The sequence below is a fragment of the Clupea harengus genome, chromosome 20 (assembly GCF_900700415.2).
Source record: "Clupea harengus chromosome 20, Ch_v2.0.2, whole genome shotgun sequence".
Lineage (NCBI taxonomy): Eukaryota > Metazoa > Chordata > Actinopteri > Clupeiformes > Clupeidae > Clupea > Clupea harengus.
This window is the reverse complement of record NC_045171.1, coordinates 8,909,458-8,929,457: the sequence shown is the minus strand read 5'-3', so window position 1 is coordinate 8,929,457 and position 20,000 is coordinate 8,909,458. Positions and strand designations below refer to the sequence as shown.

The 20,000-nt window shown below is 49.7% G+C and overlaps 1 protein-coding gene across 4 annotated transcripts in view; it reads left to right on the top strand.

Annotated features, from left to right (window-relative positions):
- atrx (ATRX chromatin remodeler) overlaps nt 1-20,000 on the top strand; it is a 52,793-nt gene that overhangs the window by 24,686 nt on the left and 8,107 nt on the right. For all 4 annotated transcript variants that reach the window (XM_031557869.2, XM_031557868.2, XM_031557867.2 and 1 more), the window contains 8 exons: nt 288-380; nt 735-879; nt 1,347-1,488; nt 1,758-1,858; nt 5,005-5,113; nt 5,369-5,546; nt 6,357-6,548; nt 18,160-18,309. In XM_031557869.2, the coding sequence (XP_031413729.1) occupies nt 288-380; nt 735-879; nt 1,347-1,488; nt 1,758-1,858; nt 5,005-5,113; nt 5,369-5,546; nt 6,357-6,548; nt 18,160-18,309 (1,110 nt within the window). The remainder of the gene's footprint in view (nt 1-287; nt 381-734; nt 880-1,346; nt 1,489-1,757; nt 1,859-5,004; nt 5,114-5,368; nt 5,547-6,356; nt 6,549-18,159; nt 18,310-20,000) is intronic.

The following is a 20,000-nucleotide window of genomic DNA, read 5'->3' as shown; positions in this document are numbered from 1 at the left end:
TTGTCTGTGTCCCCTTCTGTCACTGTCTCACTCTGCCACACTTTCTCTCTTTTACTTTTGCACCCCTTCCATCTGTCTGCCTGTCCATCTTATACTCCATGTTAAAGGCATTGCTTTAAAAGTAAGCATTTTTTTTCAATTCGTTTGTTGATAAGCAAGACTATAACTATCACGTCTAAGGTTTGTTTTTGTTAAGTGTGTGTGTATGTGAACTGGTGTTTTGTCTCACAGTTGCTTAATTGTAAGCTGTATGTGAAATCTGGTCTCGTTTGCTGTGTGGTTGCCAGGGTTACTTTGACGAGGACAGCATGGAGGAGTTCATTGCCTCGGACACGGAGGAGTCTTCTATGAGCCTCACCTCTGAGGACGATGCGCCCAAGTAAGAGAAGGACACACACACACACACTTTAAGTTGCATGCGGTAAGCAACAAGCACATGCACACCAAGCTCTGATAAAGTAGTAGTCCACTCCTTTCAGTCTCTGAAACTTTATTGCAGCATTAGTGTGTGTGTGTGTGTGTGTGTGTGTGTGTGTGTGTGTGTGTGTGTGTGTGTGTGTGTGTGTGTGTGTGTGTGTGTGTGTGTGTGTGTGCGAGCGAGCGATCACACTGGAACATGATTGTGAAACTCTTCCATCATGTGTGAGATTATGTGGGAGTGGGTGGCAACTGTGCGTGTGTGTTGTACACACAAATGAAACATCTCACCCCTCTCTGCCCGTCTCCCTCCCCCCAGGAAGAAGGCTCGCGGGAAGGGGAAGAAGAAACAGAGCTCGGAGGGTTCGGACAGTGACGACTTGGAGGTCATCAAGGAGTGGAACACCAGCTCCCGCGGCGGCAACCCGGAGAGCCGCAACCGGGCCGAACCGGTGGAGGAGGGTAAGGGCACCATCACAGTATTTAACATTTCAGACCGGGCCCAAAAGCCAGCCAGTTTGAAGATGTTCTGTCCAAATCCACAGCCACCTGGCTGTCTGTATTTTCTCAAAATTAGTGAGTTTAAAAATTAAAAAAAAAACTGATGTGAACTGTCAACACGTGTCAAGGGCCTACATGGTCATGTTGGTGTTGGTGGGAATGAGTGTCAGCAGTTCCACCCATCCATCTGTGCTTGTGTTGGCCGGTGGCTGTGTTGGCCAGTGTTTTTCTGAGTAACAGTAATGTTCATGTCTGTGCTCCACAAATGTGAAGGGAGTCATATTTTTTTTTTTTTGCCACATTTGGTTCCCCTTTCTGACCTTCCCGGGAGTTTTGGTTTGCCTCATCTGAGTTTAACCTGCCTTGACCTTTGACCCTTCAGTTTGCTTCATCTGATTTGAACCTGGTTTGACCTTTTTGATCCACAGCAAGGGTCCCCTCCACTACCTTTTCTCCAGACTGGCACAAGGACTTTGTGACCGAGGCGGATGCAGAGATCTTGGCACATTCCGGAAAGATTTCGCTTCTCTTTGAGATCCTACGCATGGCAGAAGAGATGGAGGAAAAAGTGTGAGTCTCTCACACATGACAAATGAAGGTCATACCTGTGTGCACTTGTTTGTTTGTTTGTTTGTTTGTTTAGAAAATAATAATAAAAAAGAGTAGAAGGTTGCACAGGGGCCCTGCAGGGGTAAGAAAGGCAATCTCCGGTTATCTCTCTCATTTTCCCGTTCTTATTCTCCTTTTGTAAAAAAAGAATTCAGTGATCTATTGCGTTGTTATATTGTATGTATGCAAGTGCTTCATATCTGAACAACCCTTCATGTTGTGATTTGCAGTCTGGTGTTCAGTCAGTCCCTCATCTCTCTGGACCTGATAGAAGACTTCCTGGAGCTCTCCTGTAGAGCCAAAGATGAGGGGAAGGAGTCTCCATACAAAGGTAGCCCACCCCACCCCAGTCCATCCCCTTCTTAAACAGCCTGCTGTCAACTTCAGTGTGTGTTGGGGGCTTTTTTTTTTCTTAAACAAACATATTGAAGGACTCCAGACACACACACACACACAATTGCATACAAATTCCACTGTTTAGCTGAGGTGGCAGGAATATGCCGCTCAGACATGTCTCATTGTTGCCATACGCGGGTGCTCGTGTGTGTGTGTGTGTGTGTGTGTGTGTGTGTGTGTGTGTGTGTGTGTGTGTGATGCCTGTTCTGTCCCTGCTCAGTGGCACGAGCACATCCCCGCAGGTGCCCACCTTCAGTGCCCTCTCAACTGTGCCACACCATGCCAGCCTCCTGCCCCTAGTCCACGCCCCATGGGCACCCAATGTAATGGAACATGCACTGCAGCCGCACCTCTGCACCCTAGGCTATGCACAGTCCAGTGACCACACCAACCAGTGATCTCTCTCTCTCTCTCTCTCTCTCTCTCTCTCTCTCTCTCTCTCTCTCTCTCTCTCTCTCTCTCTCTCTCTCTCTCTCTCTCTCTCTCTCAGACTCCGATTCTGACTCTCTTAGAAGAGACTCGGTGTTCAGCTCAGTTCAGTTTTGTGTTTATGGTATTTTCTTAAAGGGTGTCAGTGTCAGGGGTTGGCTATGTCTCCTCTGATCTTTTCAAGATGCTTCATAGTCGCTTTGTACAAATCCCTAAAGACGCTAACTACTCTGTGAGTGTTTGTCATTTGTTTTTATTTAGTGGCGCTGATGGCTGTGCTGAGCTTGAGGGTGATGAGGGCTTTTCAGACATCAGTGCAGAGATGAACCTGTCATGCACTCCTCTGTGTGTGTGTGTGTGTGTGTGTGTGTGTGTGTGTGTGTCCAGGTTTGTATTGTTTTGTTTATTTTTTATTTTTTCATGACCACAAGCAGCAACTTACACTGCAGGATCTCAAACTATTTCAGTCTTGCACACATCTGAGACTAAGACAAACAAACTCCCAAACACACACACACACACACACACACAGCCTCTAGCATAAGGTCATGTTCCTAATTAAAGCGCCACAGCTGTTTTTGCTTTCATTTTGAAAATGATTAGACCTTGAGTTTTTTTTTTTTTTTTTTTTTTTATTCCACGAAAAAATGTTTGCTTAAGGGTTTGCAATTTGTAATGAAAAGATCACAGTGAAGTAATTGGAACCATACTGAAATGTTAGTTATGAACATGAGGAGGGGGCAGACACAATATTAAAGAGCAGGCGGCCGCTCTCAACACAGCCACCTATCTGTGTGTGTGTGTGTGTGTGTGTGTGTGTGGAAGAGGGAGAGTGTGTGTGTGTGTGTGTGGAAGAGGGAGAGTGTGTGTGTGTGTGTGTGTGGAAGAGGGAGAGTGTGTGTGTGTGTGTGTGGAAGAGGGAGAGTGTGTGTGTGTGTGTGGAAGAGGGAGAGTGTGTGTGTGTGTGTGTGTGGAAGAGGGAGAGAGGGTGTGTGTGTGGAAGAGAGAGAGAGAGAGAGAGAGGGTGTGTGTGAGAGAGAGAGAGAGAGTGTGTGTGGAAGAGGGAGAGTGTGTGTGTGTGTGTGGAAGAGGGAGAGAGTGTGTGTGTGTGGAAGAGAGAGAAAGAGGGAGAGAGGGTGTGTGTGTGGAAGAGAGAGAGAGAGAGAGAGTGTGTGTGTGTGTGTGGAGAGAGGGGGAGAGTGAGCTTGCATGCATGAGGGGAGTGTGTTGTGAATTGGCCAGAGATATGTGTTGGGTGATTTGTGCATGTGTGTGAGGTCATGAAAGATGTACATTCTTGTTTGCGTGTGTATGTGTGTTTCTGTGCCTGCTTGTATTAGTCACGTTTGTGTGTGTGTCTGTCTGTCTTCGCTTGCTTGTCTATATATATATATATATATATATATATATATATATTAGTGCTGTCAAACGATTCAAATATTTAATTGCGATTAATCGCATTTTTGTCATAGTTAACTCAAAATGAATTGCGATTAATCGCAAATTTGTATCTATTCTAAATGTCCCTTCGTTTATTTATATCCATAATTTTATTTTTATTTTAATGCCCTTATCAACATGGAAACGTGGATTGGATTGCTTTAAGCAAATGTTTTATTATATTGAAAACCAACATTGCCAAACAGGGCCGTACAAAATAAAATTATAAAGTGCACATTTCAGGTAAACAAGGACTCAGCCTATAGTGCAGTTAAACCATGGCTTAATATTTTCTCTTTTTCAAGTTTGCTGGGAACATAGCAGTCAGGCCTCTTATTTCAGAAACAATGAACCGTAACAGTTAGGTTACCAATAAAAGGTAAGCCTACTACTTCTTTGATTTCAGCCAGCTGCCTGTTGACATTTTCAGACAACAGTGAAGCTCGCTTCTTTTGCACAACACAACTTTTAAAAGTATTTCAATTCAAAAGCTTTTTATCATCCATTTCGCCGTATTGCGCTCACCATTCACTCAAACCGTAACGTTAGCCTACTACACAGTTTGCGAGGCCAAAAAGAACGTTAATCTAAAAAAAAAAAAAAAATTAATAAAAAAAAACATCGCGTTTATCTCGCGATAAAAAAATTTACGGCGTTAAAATGGGTTTGCGTTAACGCCGTTAATAACGCGTTAAACTGACAGCACTAATATATATATATATATATATATGTGTGTGTGTGTGTGTGTGGCCAACCCCCTTCCTTCAGAATAAGCACACACTGCTGAGAACCTGTTAGCCAGTTCATTTGGCACTAATAAACCTGGAGTTTCCTGCAAAGTTTTGCTAATGCATAGTTATATAAGCCTAATCTGAACCAATGTGCTTTGGCCAGCCATAAAGACTGGCAGCGGAGGCCCAACAGTTAACAACTATTTGCAACATGAATGTTAACGGTTGTTTTTGCCGTTACATTCCAGCGTTGTGCCCAGGGCCCGCTCTGATCTCTGGTCCCATTCAGCCAGTGTTTAGGCGCCTTTTTTGGAAAGGCTGCATGAAAGTCTGATTTTTACGAGGGTGTGATGTTCGGAGACTAAGGAGGACGGCATGATCAAGAGTGAGAAACTCGAAGAGAAAACACCAATTGGGGTTGCTAACGGTCGTTATGTTTTTGTTTGTTTGTTTGTTTGCTTGCTTGCTTGTTGGGCTGAAGGAGAGGGGAAGTGGTTCCCGAACATTGACTACTATCGCCTGGATGGATCCACCGGCGCCATGACCCGAAAGAAATGGGCAGAGGACTTTAACGATACCAGCAATATCAGGTAGACAACTCCTCGCACACACACACACACACACACACACACACTCTCTCTCTCTCTCTCTCTCTCTCTCTCTCTCTCTCTCTCTCTCTCTCTCTCTCTCTCTCTCTCTCTCTATTACATACACCAGTTAAAATGCAGCATTTTCAAGAAGCACCAACTGATGTAAAGGTCCAGACGTGGCAGGGTCAAAATTTGAATCCAGTAATATCAATACTATACGCTCTTCTCCCCCCCCACCCCGGTCATCCTCTCTAGGGGTCGCCTCTTCCTCATCTCGACCAGAGCAGGCTCTCTGGGCATCAACCTGGTGGCTGCCAACCGGGTCATCATCTTCGACGCCTCCTGGAACCCGTCCTATGACATCCAGAGCATCTTCCGCGTCTACCGCTTCGGGCAAATCAGGCCCGTGTTCGTCTACAGGTTTTTGGCTCAGGTGAGACCTCTCATGCCCCCCAACCACCTCCTCCTCCTCAATCCCATTCCCCCACCCCACCCCACCCTACCCTGATCTAATCACCCCTTTTTTGGAGGAAAAGAGAGCTGCCCCCCCTTCCTTGCGGAGCCCAGTTGCAGGGGTTGCCTGCCCCCTATGTAATAGAGCTTCCCTGGGACAAGGCATCTTTTGTGGCGTCTGAAAGGGGCCGTGGCGGAGGTGGAGGTGTCCTCCATTAGCGTTTGTCATGCTAAGGAGACATGGCAGGGCAGGAGGGGAGTGGTGGGGGGTGGTGGTTTGGGGGAGAGGAGAGGCTTTTTGGGCTGCACGCCTGGCTGACTCTGAATAGATGCGCGGGTAACCGGAGCGAGAGGTGCTGTCTGAGGCCGTCTGTTTCTGTCTCTCCATCTCTCACTCGCCCCCTCGCTCTCACTCCTCTTCTTTCTCTGCGTCTGTCTGTCTTTCTGTTTTTCTTGTGAGTGTCTCTCTCTCTCGCCCTCTCTCTTTCTCTTTCTTTCCCTCCCTCTCCCTCTCTCCCCCCACCCCCCTCCTCTCTCTCTGTGTCCTATTGCCAGGCCTAATGCACCCAGTAGAGGTGAGATGGTAGAGCATGTTGGCCTGCACACACAGAAGGTCACCTCTGTTAGTGAGTGTGAGCCCTGGGTCTGCCTGAAGAACCTTGAATCCTGACTACTATGGAGTGCTTTTTGTATAGAGTGCTTTGTAGAAAAAAGCAAATGTGCTTTAATTTGCCTATGAAAGAAGTACTTAACCTTCCCAAATCTTGACCACACACACTTTATCCCCCAGGGAACCATGGAAGAGAAGATCTACGACCGCCAGGTGGCCAAGCAGTCTCTGTCATCCCGTGTGGTGGACCAGCAGCAGATCGAACGCCACTTCACCATGAACGAGCTGACCGAGCTCTACACCTTTGAGCCGGAGCTGCTGGATGACCCCACCAGCAAGAAGGGGAAACGCTCCACGCCAGTGCTGCCGAAGGTGCGTGTGTGTGTGTGTGTGTGTGTGTGAGTGAGTGAGAGTAACAGTTTGTGTGTGTGTGTGTGTGTGTGAGAGTAACAGTTTGTGTGTTCATGAAGCATGTTGTGTGTTTGTTCTGTGTGCATGTGTGTGTGTGTGTGTGTTCTGTGAGCGTGTGTGTGTGTGTGTGTGTGTTCTGTGAGCGTGTGGGTGTGTGTACGGGCACAGTACACCCCCCCATGTCCCCACCTGCAGTCTCTCCCACACAGGTCATCAACATGCGACACGCTTGTTCAAACCTCCAGAGAATGCTGAGCATATGTCAGTACGGTTCTATGAAATGTCCTGCCTTTGTAATGAGCACTGCACCCATCAGCATTCTTATGGGTTTGGGATGAAGACGTTCTATTAAAACCCCTCTGTGTGCATTCAAAGCAAAACATGTGGAGATCTGCGCTTGATTCATGTAACGCTGTAAACAGCTAATCCAAACCACGATACAGCTGGTTTGCGCTCCGAAAGTGCCGAGTGAAGCCCAGAGCACCGCGGCCAACCTGGCCTGCCGGTTCAGAGGAGTTTCGGGTCAAGATGTTCCATTAAACGTTTCTATTGGGGAATAAACAAGAAGGGGGCCGCAGGTGACGGCGCAGGTGGCTAACCTTCCGGCATTCTTCTCTGATTGCGGAGTCTCTCCATCAGCGTGTTTAATGAGCGAGGGCCAGCGGCACCTGTCTGATAGCGGCCAGAACCGGGCCGTATTGGGCCCAGAACCCCTGCTCTCCTCTCGGCCTTGGCCCCGGTCCCTGAGCACAATCCCACAGTGCACTTGTTTATTTATTTATTTTATTTTTTTAAACCATTCCACACAAACACAAGCAGGCACTCACTCACAACCGACACACTAAACATTTAAGCACTGCGTTCGATCGAGTATACAAACACTCACGCACACATTTACGCAGGCATTTATCTGACCACTGTTTTACAGTCATAGCTCTGAGCTGACTCCATCTAAAACACAGCGAAGCTTCATCAGGCTTTCATCTCGGCAGCCAGCTCTGTGCCGCAACTAGCCTTCGTCTTTATTGACTCCGGTGGTTCTTTGAGCTTTTATTGACTTGTGTTTTTGAATTCGACTGTTGTTTGGGGGGGGTGGGCGACCTTTTGCAGTCCACATGGCCTTCCCCTACGGTCATCACTAACCTCTGCTTTGTTTACGCGGCTCTCCTAACATCCTCTGGATCTGGTGGGGAGAGGCCAGCAATGTGTTCCCGCTTTACTCAGGGGCGATAAACTGGGTTGTTTACCTGATGGAACCCCACAACCCCGTGCAGGTGCGCCTGTGACAGCCTGAAACAAACACGCGCACACACACACACACACGCACACACACACACACACACACACACACACACACACACACACACACCACCCCCTGCTGTGTTTTATGGGCAGCCGACGCTCCCTCTGATGGCGTGTCCAGCTGATCACAGCTGGGCTCGTGGGCGGCGCTTGTGCTGGGGTAATTTACCTGCCTCTCGTTTAAACAACCACGCTCACACACAACCCATCTGCTGTTTGTGTGTGTGTGTGTGCACATGAGAGAGAGTGTATGTATTTGTTGCTTATGTGTGTGTGAGTGTGAGAGAGAACCAACAGATACCCTGTTCCCCTCTCTACTCTCCTCTCCACTTCACTCTCTTCCCTTTCCCACTCTTGGTTCCTAATCACTACTGCAGGGAGTGTTTAGCCCAAGTCGTAAAAGTGGCTTATTCTTGCTCAAAGGCATTGAATCAGACACAGTGTTTAGATGTTAAGAGAGTCGAGTGCTTGAAGTTATTGAAGTTATGTGCTTAATATCTGTGTGTGAGAGAGGGGGAGAGACATTAGTCCACTTTCTTATGCTCTCAATGCCTGCACCACAAAACAGAATTTCATTGGCTGAACACACATCCAGGCCTTCATTCATTGGTTTCAAGTTTTCCTTTAGTTAATCTTCAAGTCAAGGATCCAAATCCAACTACATTGGCTACGTCACACCTCACTGATTCCAGTGAAGTCACATGTTGGATGACCACAGAGGTCGATAATTGAACTTTTAATATTTGATATGTTCGTGAAAGAAGAGACCTGAGCTACAGTTCTATCTAACAGCCTTGAGTATATGAGCAATAGTTCAAAGCCCTTGGGTAATACCCCATGGTCCAAAAAATTGCCCTTAATGATGGTTCAAATTAGCTAGTGCCTCTGTCTACTGGTTTAGGGTGAGTTTTCCGTTGACACGTTTGCTTGTATTTGGTAGCATTCCCGGTTCGTTATGAGAGAGAGGGAGAGAATGAACACTGTCCTCTCAGCTAGGTTGTCAAGAGCAGATTGACTCTAAGCCCCGTTGGCAGCCATTTTGAATTCTCCACCGGTCATCAGCGCTGGAGCCTGCCAAGGACAGGTGAATCATGGTCGGCTTCACCTCGTGAGTTCTGGTGTGAGGGCTTCTTGGATATGAGTGAAGCGGGGGGGGGGGGGTAGCCATGCGTTTTCCCAGCATGCTGACTGGAATCCGTTTGGCTGTCTTTTTTTCCCCCCACATAGCACCGGCGATGAGTCAGTCATCCTTCAGAGCTCTTAGTCATATCTGGACCTCGTGGCAGCATGGCCCCCTCGGCTCCAAGTTTACGGAACGGAACATAGTTTCAGGCTGTCTGCACACACCTCTGCGCTCCCATACAAGGTGCAACTGGCCACCGCCGCTAGCCTCTTGTCTCTCGGTAGAGATGTGGGCGGCGTAGCCTTGCGCATTAGCAGCAGGGAGATCTGAATAACGGAACGGACAGCATTAGCTCGTTCCAAGTCGGCTTCTATGTCTGTGTGACTCACTAACGGGGGACGCGCAATAACTGCAGATCTCAGGTCAGCTACAAGACGCTGTAAGAGAACCCACATGACTGTCTGATCTCTAGGCCTTCTGTCTAGGATGGATGTTTTAAAGTTGATCTCTTGGCTTCTGTGTAGGATGGATATTTTAAAGTTGATCTCAGGTCAGTTGCTGCCTCCAGAGATGTGAGCACTAATAACAGGGCAGACAACAAACAGCAGATCTCTGCTCAGTGAGGTGGATCTGGTGCGTCTTGGTGCTGCATCTGTGTGACCCACAATGGCCAGATCAGCGAAAGGGTTGGGCTTTAAGGTTGGTTCGATGGGATGTGCTTCTGATTGCGTTTCATTTTTTCGGTAGGAAAAAAACGCAGACATTCTGTTTTGTGCAGTCCAGTCAATATCCCCCCAAACAAACGCAAAAGTTCAGTCTCTTGTGCATACACACATACGCACACACACACACACACACACACACACACACTTGGCAGATAAGGGCATGCATCTCACTGTGGTCCTGTCCTCATCTGTTGAAACTGATTCACTGCTTCCTCTCCTTCTCTACTTACAAGATCTGTGAAGGTCATCCTCTTGTCTTGTTCTTTTTCTCCTTCCTCTTCCTCCTCCTCTCTTCCTCTTTCCCTCCCCTCCATCCCCACCCACTTGATGAGAGGTCATTATTTCTGACCCTCTGATGGATGCCCTGCATCCTCTGAAGCACCAGGGAGGCACGAGAAAAAAGAAAGAAAGAAAGAAAGAGGGGGAGGGAGGGAGAGAAAGAAAAAGGGACGGACAGGAAGAGGATGAAGAGAAGGGGCTTTAATTGGAAGCAACGGGAAGTGCCTGTGCCCTAATGACAAAGAAGAGTTGCTCTGGGCCAGACACACACACACACACACACACACACACACACACACACACACACACACAGAGAGAGAGACACACACACACACACACACACCGCCATTCGACCCTTCCGGCCCTCCCAACCCCTCGCCAGTCTCCTTGAGGTTCCTCAGACTAGCAGCAGTTGATCCTCTTTTTGTGTGTTCTGAGTTGTGTGTGTGTGTGTGTGTGTGTGTTCTGAGTCATGTGTGTTTGATGAGGGTGGGAGGTACGAGTGCGCTGGAGTACAGGTGGGATGTTTGATCACGCCATGAGTTCTTCATGCTGCTGGGCCTCTATGGGAGAGTTTACTGGCCTGATCTGGGAGGGGGGTGTGTGTGTGTGGGGGGGGGGGGGCTGTTTTGCGCAACACTTTTACAGTAACACCTCATTTCTGGGTGAACACTCATCACCTAAAATGCACTTGTGGCATTGACTTGTTTACATGTCTGTTAACGAAGTGTGGGTGACACACGAATGCAGAACAGACAAGACCTGCGGCTATCAGCATCATCATCATCATCATCATCATCGTTGTAGTCACTGGGCTTGAATCAATCCGCATCCAAGCAGATGGCGTCACCGAGGAAATCTCTCTTTATGGCTGCAGGTGCTCGATTTAGCACTGACGGGGTTCAGCAGTCACTCAGGGCTCAGGGAGAGGGTGTGTGTGTGTGTGTGTGTGTGTGTGTGTGTGTGTGTGTGGGCGGATGATGAGCATATGCGGGTATGTATGAGGTGTTTGATTTGTTTGATGTTGTTTGATTAACTGTGTGTTGCAGTACTTGAGTGAGGGTGGGGGAGGTGGATTTGAATCTGTGTGCCTCTGTACTGTGCATTTGGTTGTGTGTGTGTGTGTGTGTGTGTGTGAGTGTATAAGGATATGTATGCATGTGAGTGTCTTTCAACTCAAGAGTCTAGTGTTCGGCCCTCATTCGTCACATATGTACCCTAAGGCTGTGTGTGTGTGTGTGTGTGTGTCTGTGTGTGTCCATCCAAGACTCCGAAAGTAGAGCGATGGCAGTGGTGTTGGGGGTGGGGGGGTTGAAGGGCTCGCAGGAGGCTGTTCTCTCAGCAGGCTGTTGGTGGGAAAGCAGTAATTTGCTACTGCTGCTGGGGCTCCTGGCCCCTGGCGCTGCGTTTGAGCCCAGGAACGGGGAACCGGCCCCAGCCGCACGGGTAATTAGGAGAGCAGGAACCAGGCCCTTAATAAGCCTGCCGGCCCAGATGTGCTTTAAATGAGTCCCTCTCAAAGTGGGGGACGGGGGGAGATGAAGGCGTCTGGAGTGGTGGGGGTGGTTCAGTTTCCTCCACTCGCCGTACATTTTTCTCATTTTTTTGTAAGCTGTGTGAGCGATCTGTGCAGAAAGATGTGAGCGCTGTGGTGTGCTTGAAAACATGGCTGCCCCCTCCTCCTGCCTCCTGTTGGTAGCCTGTCTGTCCTTTAGTTTTGTTGTGTTTGTTCCCTTCTCTCTGTTGTACTTTGTCGTGTTCTGTTCTCTCCCACTTCTCAACACCGACCTTTTAAGATGGCTGTTCTGTGTGTGTGTGTGTGCGCAAGCAAGTGTCTGTGAAAGAGTGTGTAAGCGTAGCGTGTTGTCAGACAGCACTGAAGATCTGAGTGCCAGTCCAGAAGTCAGCAGGCCTCTGGGAGTGTGTTTATACTGGTGTGTGTGTGTGTGTGTGTGTGTGTGTGTGTGTGTGTGTGTGTGTGTGTGTGTGTGTGTGTGTGTGTGTGTGTGTGTGTGTGTGTGTGTGGAGGGGGTTGTGTGTATAATTTGTGTGCAGCTGTAGTCTTAGTTTTGACTGGCTAAGGTCAGGTATTACAAATATCTCAGGCCCGTGCATTCCTGCAGTGAACGAGGAGCCGGCCTGGTCCCCCCACCCCCACAGGGCTGAGGACACCTGGGAGCCAGTGAGGAGAGAGAGAGAGGAGGAGAGGAGAGAGATGAGGAGAGGAGGAGAAGAGAGAGAGGGGAAGAGGAGAAGCGAGAGAGATGAGAGGAGTTGATGGGGAGAAAAGAGAGGAGAACCCCCGGAAAGAGAGAGAGAGAGAGGAGAAAGAGATGGCCGAGAGAAAGGAGAGAGAAAACCAGGAGAGAGAGTGGAAGGGATAGGTGCATGAGCGAAAGAGAACAGGAAGCCATGGATTTTATGCCTTCCCTTCTCTCTCTCTCTCTCTCTCCACTTTTCACCCCTCCCTCTCCCCCTCTGTCATACCCCTCGCTGTTAGAGAACGGGCTGCTGGGGTTTATAGTGGCGGTAATGAGCGAAATAAAATAAATCGTGTGAATATGGGGGGTTAGTTGGGGGGGTGCACTTAAAGACAGAAGAGAAGGCCTAATCAGACGTTTTGGGAGGCAGAAGGCTGGGCACACTCTGCTGTGAGCGCGCTCATTCCGAGGAGTAAGTGCACACTCTGCTGTGAGCGCGCTCATTCCGAGGAGTAAGTGCACACTCTGCTGTGAGCGCGCTCATTCCGAGAGAACAAGAAACTCTGAGCAGCACAAAGATTAAGAGGCGGGGGGGAAAAATCCCGAAATAACATTTAACCCTCTGTGCCCCAAATAGATGTAGATGTACATTGAACACCCCCCCACCCCCCCACACACACACACACACACACCTACACCTACACTTGAAACATTGGTACCTGCCCCCCCCCCCCCCCGCCCCCTCTCTCTCACCCCCACATAACCAGGTGAAGGAGCGTTTGCCAGGAGCAGGCTTTCCTGTAAGTGCTCTCTGAACCTTTCATTGCCAGGCGTTTGAAAACAATGCGAAATAGGTTGTTTAGGCAAAGTGGAGAAGAGTATAGAGAGAAAGAGATGGAGGGGGGGGGGGCTGTGCCTCAGCCTTAGCCAGAGTGGTTTTACAGTTTAAGAGTGCACTTGCTCTTGTTTCTCATTCCCTCTCTCTGTCTCTTTCAGTCTTCCTCCCTCTCTCACTACACACACACACACACTCACACTCAGTTTAAAACTTCAGAGGGGAACTCTTGGCTGTAATGCTATGCCATGGATATTCCCTTAATGAGCACAGAGGCAAGAGAGCGGAACTGAGCTACTCTACCCACTGCATGGCTCTCTCAGCGCATGGCCCCACTGCATGGCTCTCTCAGCATACGGCTGCATTGCCCCACTGCATGGCTCTCTCAGCGCAGGGCTGCATTGACCCACTGCATGGCTCTCTCAGCGCAGGGCCCCACTGCATGGCTCTCTCAGCGCATGGCTGCATTGACCCACTGCATGGCTCTCTCAGCGCAGGGCTGCATTGCCCGACTGCATGGCTCTCTCAGCGCATGGCTGCATTGCCCCAAAGCACCGTTAACCAGCCACCATGGTAACCGTGGAGAGGGAGTGTTCAAACTGATAGTCTCTCTATCATTTAACTGTGGTAGCTGCTTAAAGACACTGTCGGGAAACACGCCCCTGGCCCATTAATGCTCCCTTTCTTTCTTTCTCTTGCGCTCTCTCTCTTACTCTCTCATTAGTTTTTTCCTTTTCTGTCTCTCACTCACACTTTCTCTCTCTCTCTCTCTCTCTCTGTTGTCTGTCTGTCCCCTCTCTCTCTCTCTCTCTCTCCCTGTGTCTTTGGTCAGATCTCTCTTCTCGCTCTCTCTCCCTCTCCGGCTGTCATTGGTTCTGTGTTTCTTGTTGTCATCCTTCTCTCTAGGTTCTGTGTTCTCTTTGCTCCCCTCTCTCTCTCCCTCTCTCTCGCTGTGTCTCTCTCTCTCTCTCTCTCTCTCTCTCCCCCCCCCTCTCTCTCGCTGTCTCTCTCTGTCACTCTCCCCCCTTTCTCTCTGTCGCTCTCCCCCCTCTCTCTTGCTGTCTCTCTGTCTCTCTCGTGTGTGCTGCTTTACATTAATAGAACTATTTGTGGAGGCTTTTGTTTTGAGCAGAGGTGCTGTACACTCTTTCATTCTTTCTCTCTCTCTCGCTTTCTTTTTCTTTCTTTCAATCGGTCTTTTTTTTTTTCCACACAAACCTGTAGCTTGGAATGAGAAACATGAGATAATCAGCGTTGTTTCCAGGCCCCGAGGCAGGAAGGCCCTGCACAGTAATCCGCCATCCCTGCCAGCTGGCCCAGGGACCGGAGTGGGACAGGGCTGGGGGGGGGGGGCAGGGAGTGGGACAGGTCTATGGTGGCGGGGGGGAATGGGTTTGGGGGGGTTAGTGTCGGCAGCTTATTTATTTCTGTGCTTTTTAAGACGCGGCGGGGGAAAAGAGCGTGCCTCAACTTTTAACAGGTTGCCATCGACTTGTTCTTGCACTGGTCTGAGTGTGTTTTTCCGGGTGCGAGAGAGGGGGGGACAGGGACTTAACTGATGGAGACAAATGAAGGTCATACCTGTATGGTTTGTTTTCTTCAAAGAGTGGAGGGTTGCACAGGGGCCCTGCTGGGTTAGAAAGAACGGCGGCAATCTCCGGTTATCTCTCCGTTTCCCTTTCCCCTTCCCCATTTGTCTTATCTCCCTCCCTCTTTTGCTCCTCTCTCACTCTCTTTGTCACACACACACACACACACACACACACACACACACACACACACACACACACTCTTTATCTCTTGCTGTCTGAGCTGAAAGTCCTCTGTGTACTTGCGTAGTTCATCATGAGGGGTCATTGGAGCAGAACCTCCTGTGCCTCCCCTCTCAGCATTGCTGTTCTCCTTCTTCTCCTCCCTCTTCTCCTCCCTCTCTCTCTCCCTCTCTCTCTCCCTCTCTCCCTCTCTCTCTCCCCCTCCTCGTTGACCCCCTAGAGAAGAAATGAACCTGTGTTCAGGACATTAACCACTTTTTCATTTCATCTTCATCTTTTTCTTTCTTTCTTTCTCTCCGTCTTTCTTTCTTTTTTTGTTTCCGTCTCTCTCTCTCTCCCTCTCCCTCTCTCTCCCGCCCTCATCTGGCGGGGTAAGTGGATAGTGTTGCACTGCTCTTGTGAGTGCTCCAGCCCAGCCGTATGACAATGTGCTCGGCTCCTGTTACTGACGGGGGGCCATGGATGGGATTAGGGGTGAGGTTGGGGCTGGAGGGGGGTGGGGCCCGGCGCTGGGGCCGGGGTGGGCAGATCTGGGTGGGAGACCACCCTGGAGCCCTCCAGCTCCGCAGATTAATCAGGAATCCCAACATCTCTCTCTCCCTCTGCCCCTCTCACTGTCCCTCTCACTCTCTCACTCCCTCCCTCTCACTCACTCTCTCACTCGCCCTCTCTCACTCTCCCACTCTCTCTCCCTCTGCCTCTCTCACTCTCACTCTCCCTCTCTCTCTCTCTCTCTCTCTGTGTCTGTGTGTCTCATCTGAATCTGTTGTGGGGGTCCGTGACCCACTTGAGGCTGGACGTCTGGCCTTGGCGGGGTTGGAAGCGGCACAGATAAGCCAGGTGTCTGACTGGGAGTCTGTGCCCTACGACTACCCTGTGTGTGCCATCTGTGTCTGTCTGTGTGTGTCCTCTGTGTCTGTGTCTGTGTGTGTGTGTGTGTGTGTGTGTGTCCTCTGTGTCTGTGTCTGTGTCTGTGTGTGTGTGTGTGTGTGTGTCCTCTGTGTCTGTGTCTGTGTGTGGGTGTGTCTTCCTTTCTTCGTGCTTTCACCGCCTCTGCAACTCTCTGTGCCCACCCTGTGAGTCCGCCAGCCAGAAAGCCGTGTGTGTGTGTGTGTGTGTGTGTGTGTGTGTGGAGGGAGCCGTGGAGGTAGTGTTTGAAATGCTCTCTCAGGAGATGTAAGCAACAACTCCATCATCTGCTCCACCACCTTTTCACCCACTGCGAGCAGGCCTGCACCATGCCATTATGCTTCTCTCCTTAATATATGTTCCCCAGTCCCCTCTCACACACACACACGCACGTGCACACTCTCACACATTCCCCATTTTCCTTTCTCTATCCCTGTCTCTTTTCTCCCTCATCCCCTCTCTTTCTGTCTCCTTTCTTTCCCTCTCTCTCTCTCTCTCTCTCTCTCTCTCTCTCTCTCTCTCTCTCTCTCTCCCTCTCCCTCTCCCTCTCTCTCTCTCTCTCTCTCCCCGTGTCTCGTGTACAAGGCTAAAGTAAACACTCTGGTTGGTGTTCTGCAGCACTCTGTTGGAATGCAGGGAGATGTTCCCTCCAGTCTGCGTTGCCTTTGCAGTGCATGTTGGGATGCCCAGGGAAAGTCGCTCCATGGTGCTTAATGTTCATATTATTCACATGGCGCTTAATGTTCATATGTTTCACATGGCGCTGTGTGTGCATGGTGGGGGTGACTGCTTTTGTGTTTCGGTTTGTGTCTGTCTCTGTGTGTGGCTCTCTATGACTGGGAGCCTCTTTTTGTGTGTGTGTTTGTAGGTCTTGCGATACTTTATTTATTTATTTATTTATTTATTTATTTATTTGTGTGTGTGTTTTTGTATGTCTTGTGAGACTTTATATCTGTGTGTGTGTGTGTGTGTGTGTGTTTCTGTATGTGTGCTGTCTTAACTGGCCTGTGTGAGGCCACATGTAGTGTTGTGTGTGTGTGTGTGTGTGTGGCCATCAGAGCTGGTTACTGCAGGCGGCCGTGGTGGCCCAGCCCAGCATTGCAGCTGTCTGTCGTCATGTCCCGGGCACTTCACTCTGTTATTCCTACCTGTTATTCTCCACCAACCACCTTATCTTTTTTCCACTTCTCTCCCTCTCTGTTTCTCTCTCTCTCCCTCATTCTCTCTGTCTATTACTCTTTCCCTCTCTCTCTCTTTTTGCCCTCACATGTATTTTCTTGTTCTTTCTTTCTCCTTCCTCTCTGTCTTTGAAACCCCGCCCCCGCTGCCTCTCTCCCAATCTCCCCGGGTTGTTCCTATAAATAGTTCCCGATCAAGTTGGTCCTTCTCTGTGTGTGTGTGTGTGTGTGTGTGTGTGTGTGTGTGTGTGTGTCTGAGCAGGGATCTGATTTCCCCCTCAGGTCACAGTCTCCCTCGTCATGTTCCTGCGTTCCCAGAGTCCGCAATCAGCCCTTCAATGCAATTTGTTTTCCTGAAGGCCGTCTCCATTTTCTGCTGCTGTGACAGTGCTCGTGATTAATTTGTGTTTGTAGTGGTGAGATCATTGTCCTCTGGCCAATCAGATGGAGACTAGGGGGGGTTAACGATTCAAGTGGTTCTACACAAACCTGCACAACGCCATCCCTAACCTATGACACTCAACAACCCCCCCCCACACACACACACACACACACTCACACACACTCTCACTCTCACACACACACACTCTATGAGTCTTGAGAGTCTTTTTGCTCAGCACTGTGAAGGTTCCAATGTTAGAGGGTGCAGCTAGACATAGAAAAGCAAACCGTGGCATTGGACGGTAACCCAAACCTCTCGAACGCAACCGCAAAACGGACGCACGAGCGGACAAACTAACACACCGGGCGGCCCAACTGCTTTCCATAACAGTGGTGCTGCAGCGGCGGCCATGTTTGACAGGCCCAGGCGAGAGGTGCGGTACATGTATCCTGCAGCACTTCGCCTCAGACTAGTCGCGTGTGTTTAGCAAGCGATGCGTTTCATAATGAGCAGAAAATGTGCTGGATTGGTCCTGGAGCCATCTTTGCTCAAATAACGGTCTGCTCTCTGCATTGGCGGAGCCATTGTTAATGCCCTAAAGTGTGTGTGTGTGTGTGTGTGTGTGTGTGTGTGTGTGTGTGTGTGTGTGTGTGTTTTTATATAGGTGCAATAGAAAGTGTGTGTGTGTGTGTGTGTTTTTATATAGGTGCAATAGAAAGTGTGTGTGTGTGTGAATGCAGCTGCGGGTGTGTGTGATTTAAGTACAAGGTGTGTGTGTGTGTGTGTGTGTGTGAGAGTGAGAGTCAGAGAGCGTGTGCGTCTCCATGGTGTATGCTGACCCATGTCTCCTCTCCCTGCCCCCACAGGACACCTTCCTGGCGGAGTTGCTGCACAGCTTTAAGGATCACCTGGTGGGCTACCATGAGCACGACTCCCTGCTGGACCACAAGGAGGAGGAGGCTCTGAGCGAGGAGGACCGCAAGGCCGCCTGGGCCGAGTACGAGGCAGAGAAGAAGGTAAATGCGGACACACACCCTCTCTGTCTCTCTCACACACACACACACACACACACACACACACACACACACACACACAGAGTGACCCCTAAAGGAGCCATATTTTAGGGAGAAACCTGGTCTGACACATTGTGTTTTCCGATCAATCATGGTTCTCTTGGCATTTCTCTTTTGCCGTTTTGAACTGACACCCACTGTAGCGGACCGTAGATTTAGTACCTTTTTTGCCGGATAAGTGAAAACGGCACAAACGATCGACTGTTGGCCATGTGGAAAAAAAAACGTTTTCACCAAATACTTCAGCGGTCCTCTTTGTTCTTTGATCCCTCCAAGCTTTTGGCCTTCAGAAACATCAAGCAACAAGCCCTGGAGACTCTCGGTCAGCGTCAGCAGACTCCAGACTTCTCTGGTTCTTTGGATTTGGTCTTGCGTCTGGCTGGCGGGCTGTCCGAGTCGGAACGGCCCTTCATCAAGCAGCAGTAGCTCTCCGATGTGTTACTCAAGCACGGAACTCTGAGTCGACTGACCCCAGACCAGCTCCCCCCCCCCCCCCCCCCCCCCCCCCCCAACCCTCCGTGTCCGCACCGTCTGTCATCAGTACATTTGTTAGAGCTGTAGCAAGCCGCTGGTGGTGCCTTCAGACAATCTTTGGGGGATGCCCCGCACCACAAGTCTGTAACTGTTTAGATAGCCCCCTTATACATACACACACACACACACACACACACACACACACGCACGCACGCACGCATAAGGCTATGAATTGGGGCGGTTATTCGGTCCTAGATAACCCGTGTCCGCCAGGGATTGGAGCTTTCTAGAAACTGTCTGAAGGTGGTGCCTATAGAGGTCTGTTCAGTGGGGTTGTGTGTGTGTGTGTGTGTGTGTGTGTGTGTGTGTGTGTGTGTGTGTGTGTGTGTGTGTGTGTGTGTGGAGGCGTGGGGCGGGTGTCTTCATCACTTCTAAAGTAGATAGATTACTTGGATCAATCAGTGCTGTCCTTCAGAGGCAGGGAGCTGCAGACTTTAATAAATGTCTTTTGGCCGCTCCGCTCCGCTCCGGTGTCTGGTGCTGTCGGACGAGCACGGCTCCGAGGCGATCTGGGTTCACATCAGTTCACCCACCCGCCTCCGGCCCCCTGGCTGCTCCTGCTCTCCAAGCCTTTGTCTAGAGATAGAATGGAGGGGGGGAGGGGGGGCAGAGAAAAGGAAAGAGAAAGACAGACTACAGACAGAGAGAGAGAGAGAGAGAGAGAGTGGGAGGACGCCTCTGTTCCCTGTTATGGGCCATGTCAGCAGCTAATTAATGGCGTTTATTTGGAGTGGAGTGAGAGCCTGTGGCCTGGGAGCCGTGTCGGCCTTGCTGAGCCGTGGGGCTAGAGTCCACCCGTCCGTTGTAATTCCCCCTAATGATTATTTTTCGAACCCCTCTCTCTTGCGACAAGCTTTTTTTCCTGGTCGTCGGAGAACCTACCTCCCGCAACAATATCACGCACACACACACCAACACACACTCCTTCATGTGCTCCCACACACAAACACATACACACACAAACACACATTCATGTACTCCTAGACACACATACATACACACACACACACCCATTAATGTACTCCTTTACACACACACACACACACACACACACACACACACACACACATTCATGTACTCCTTTACACACACACACACAC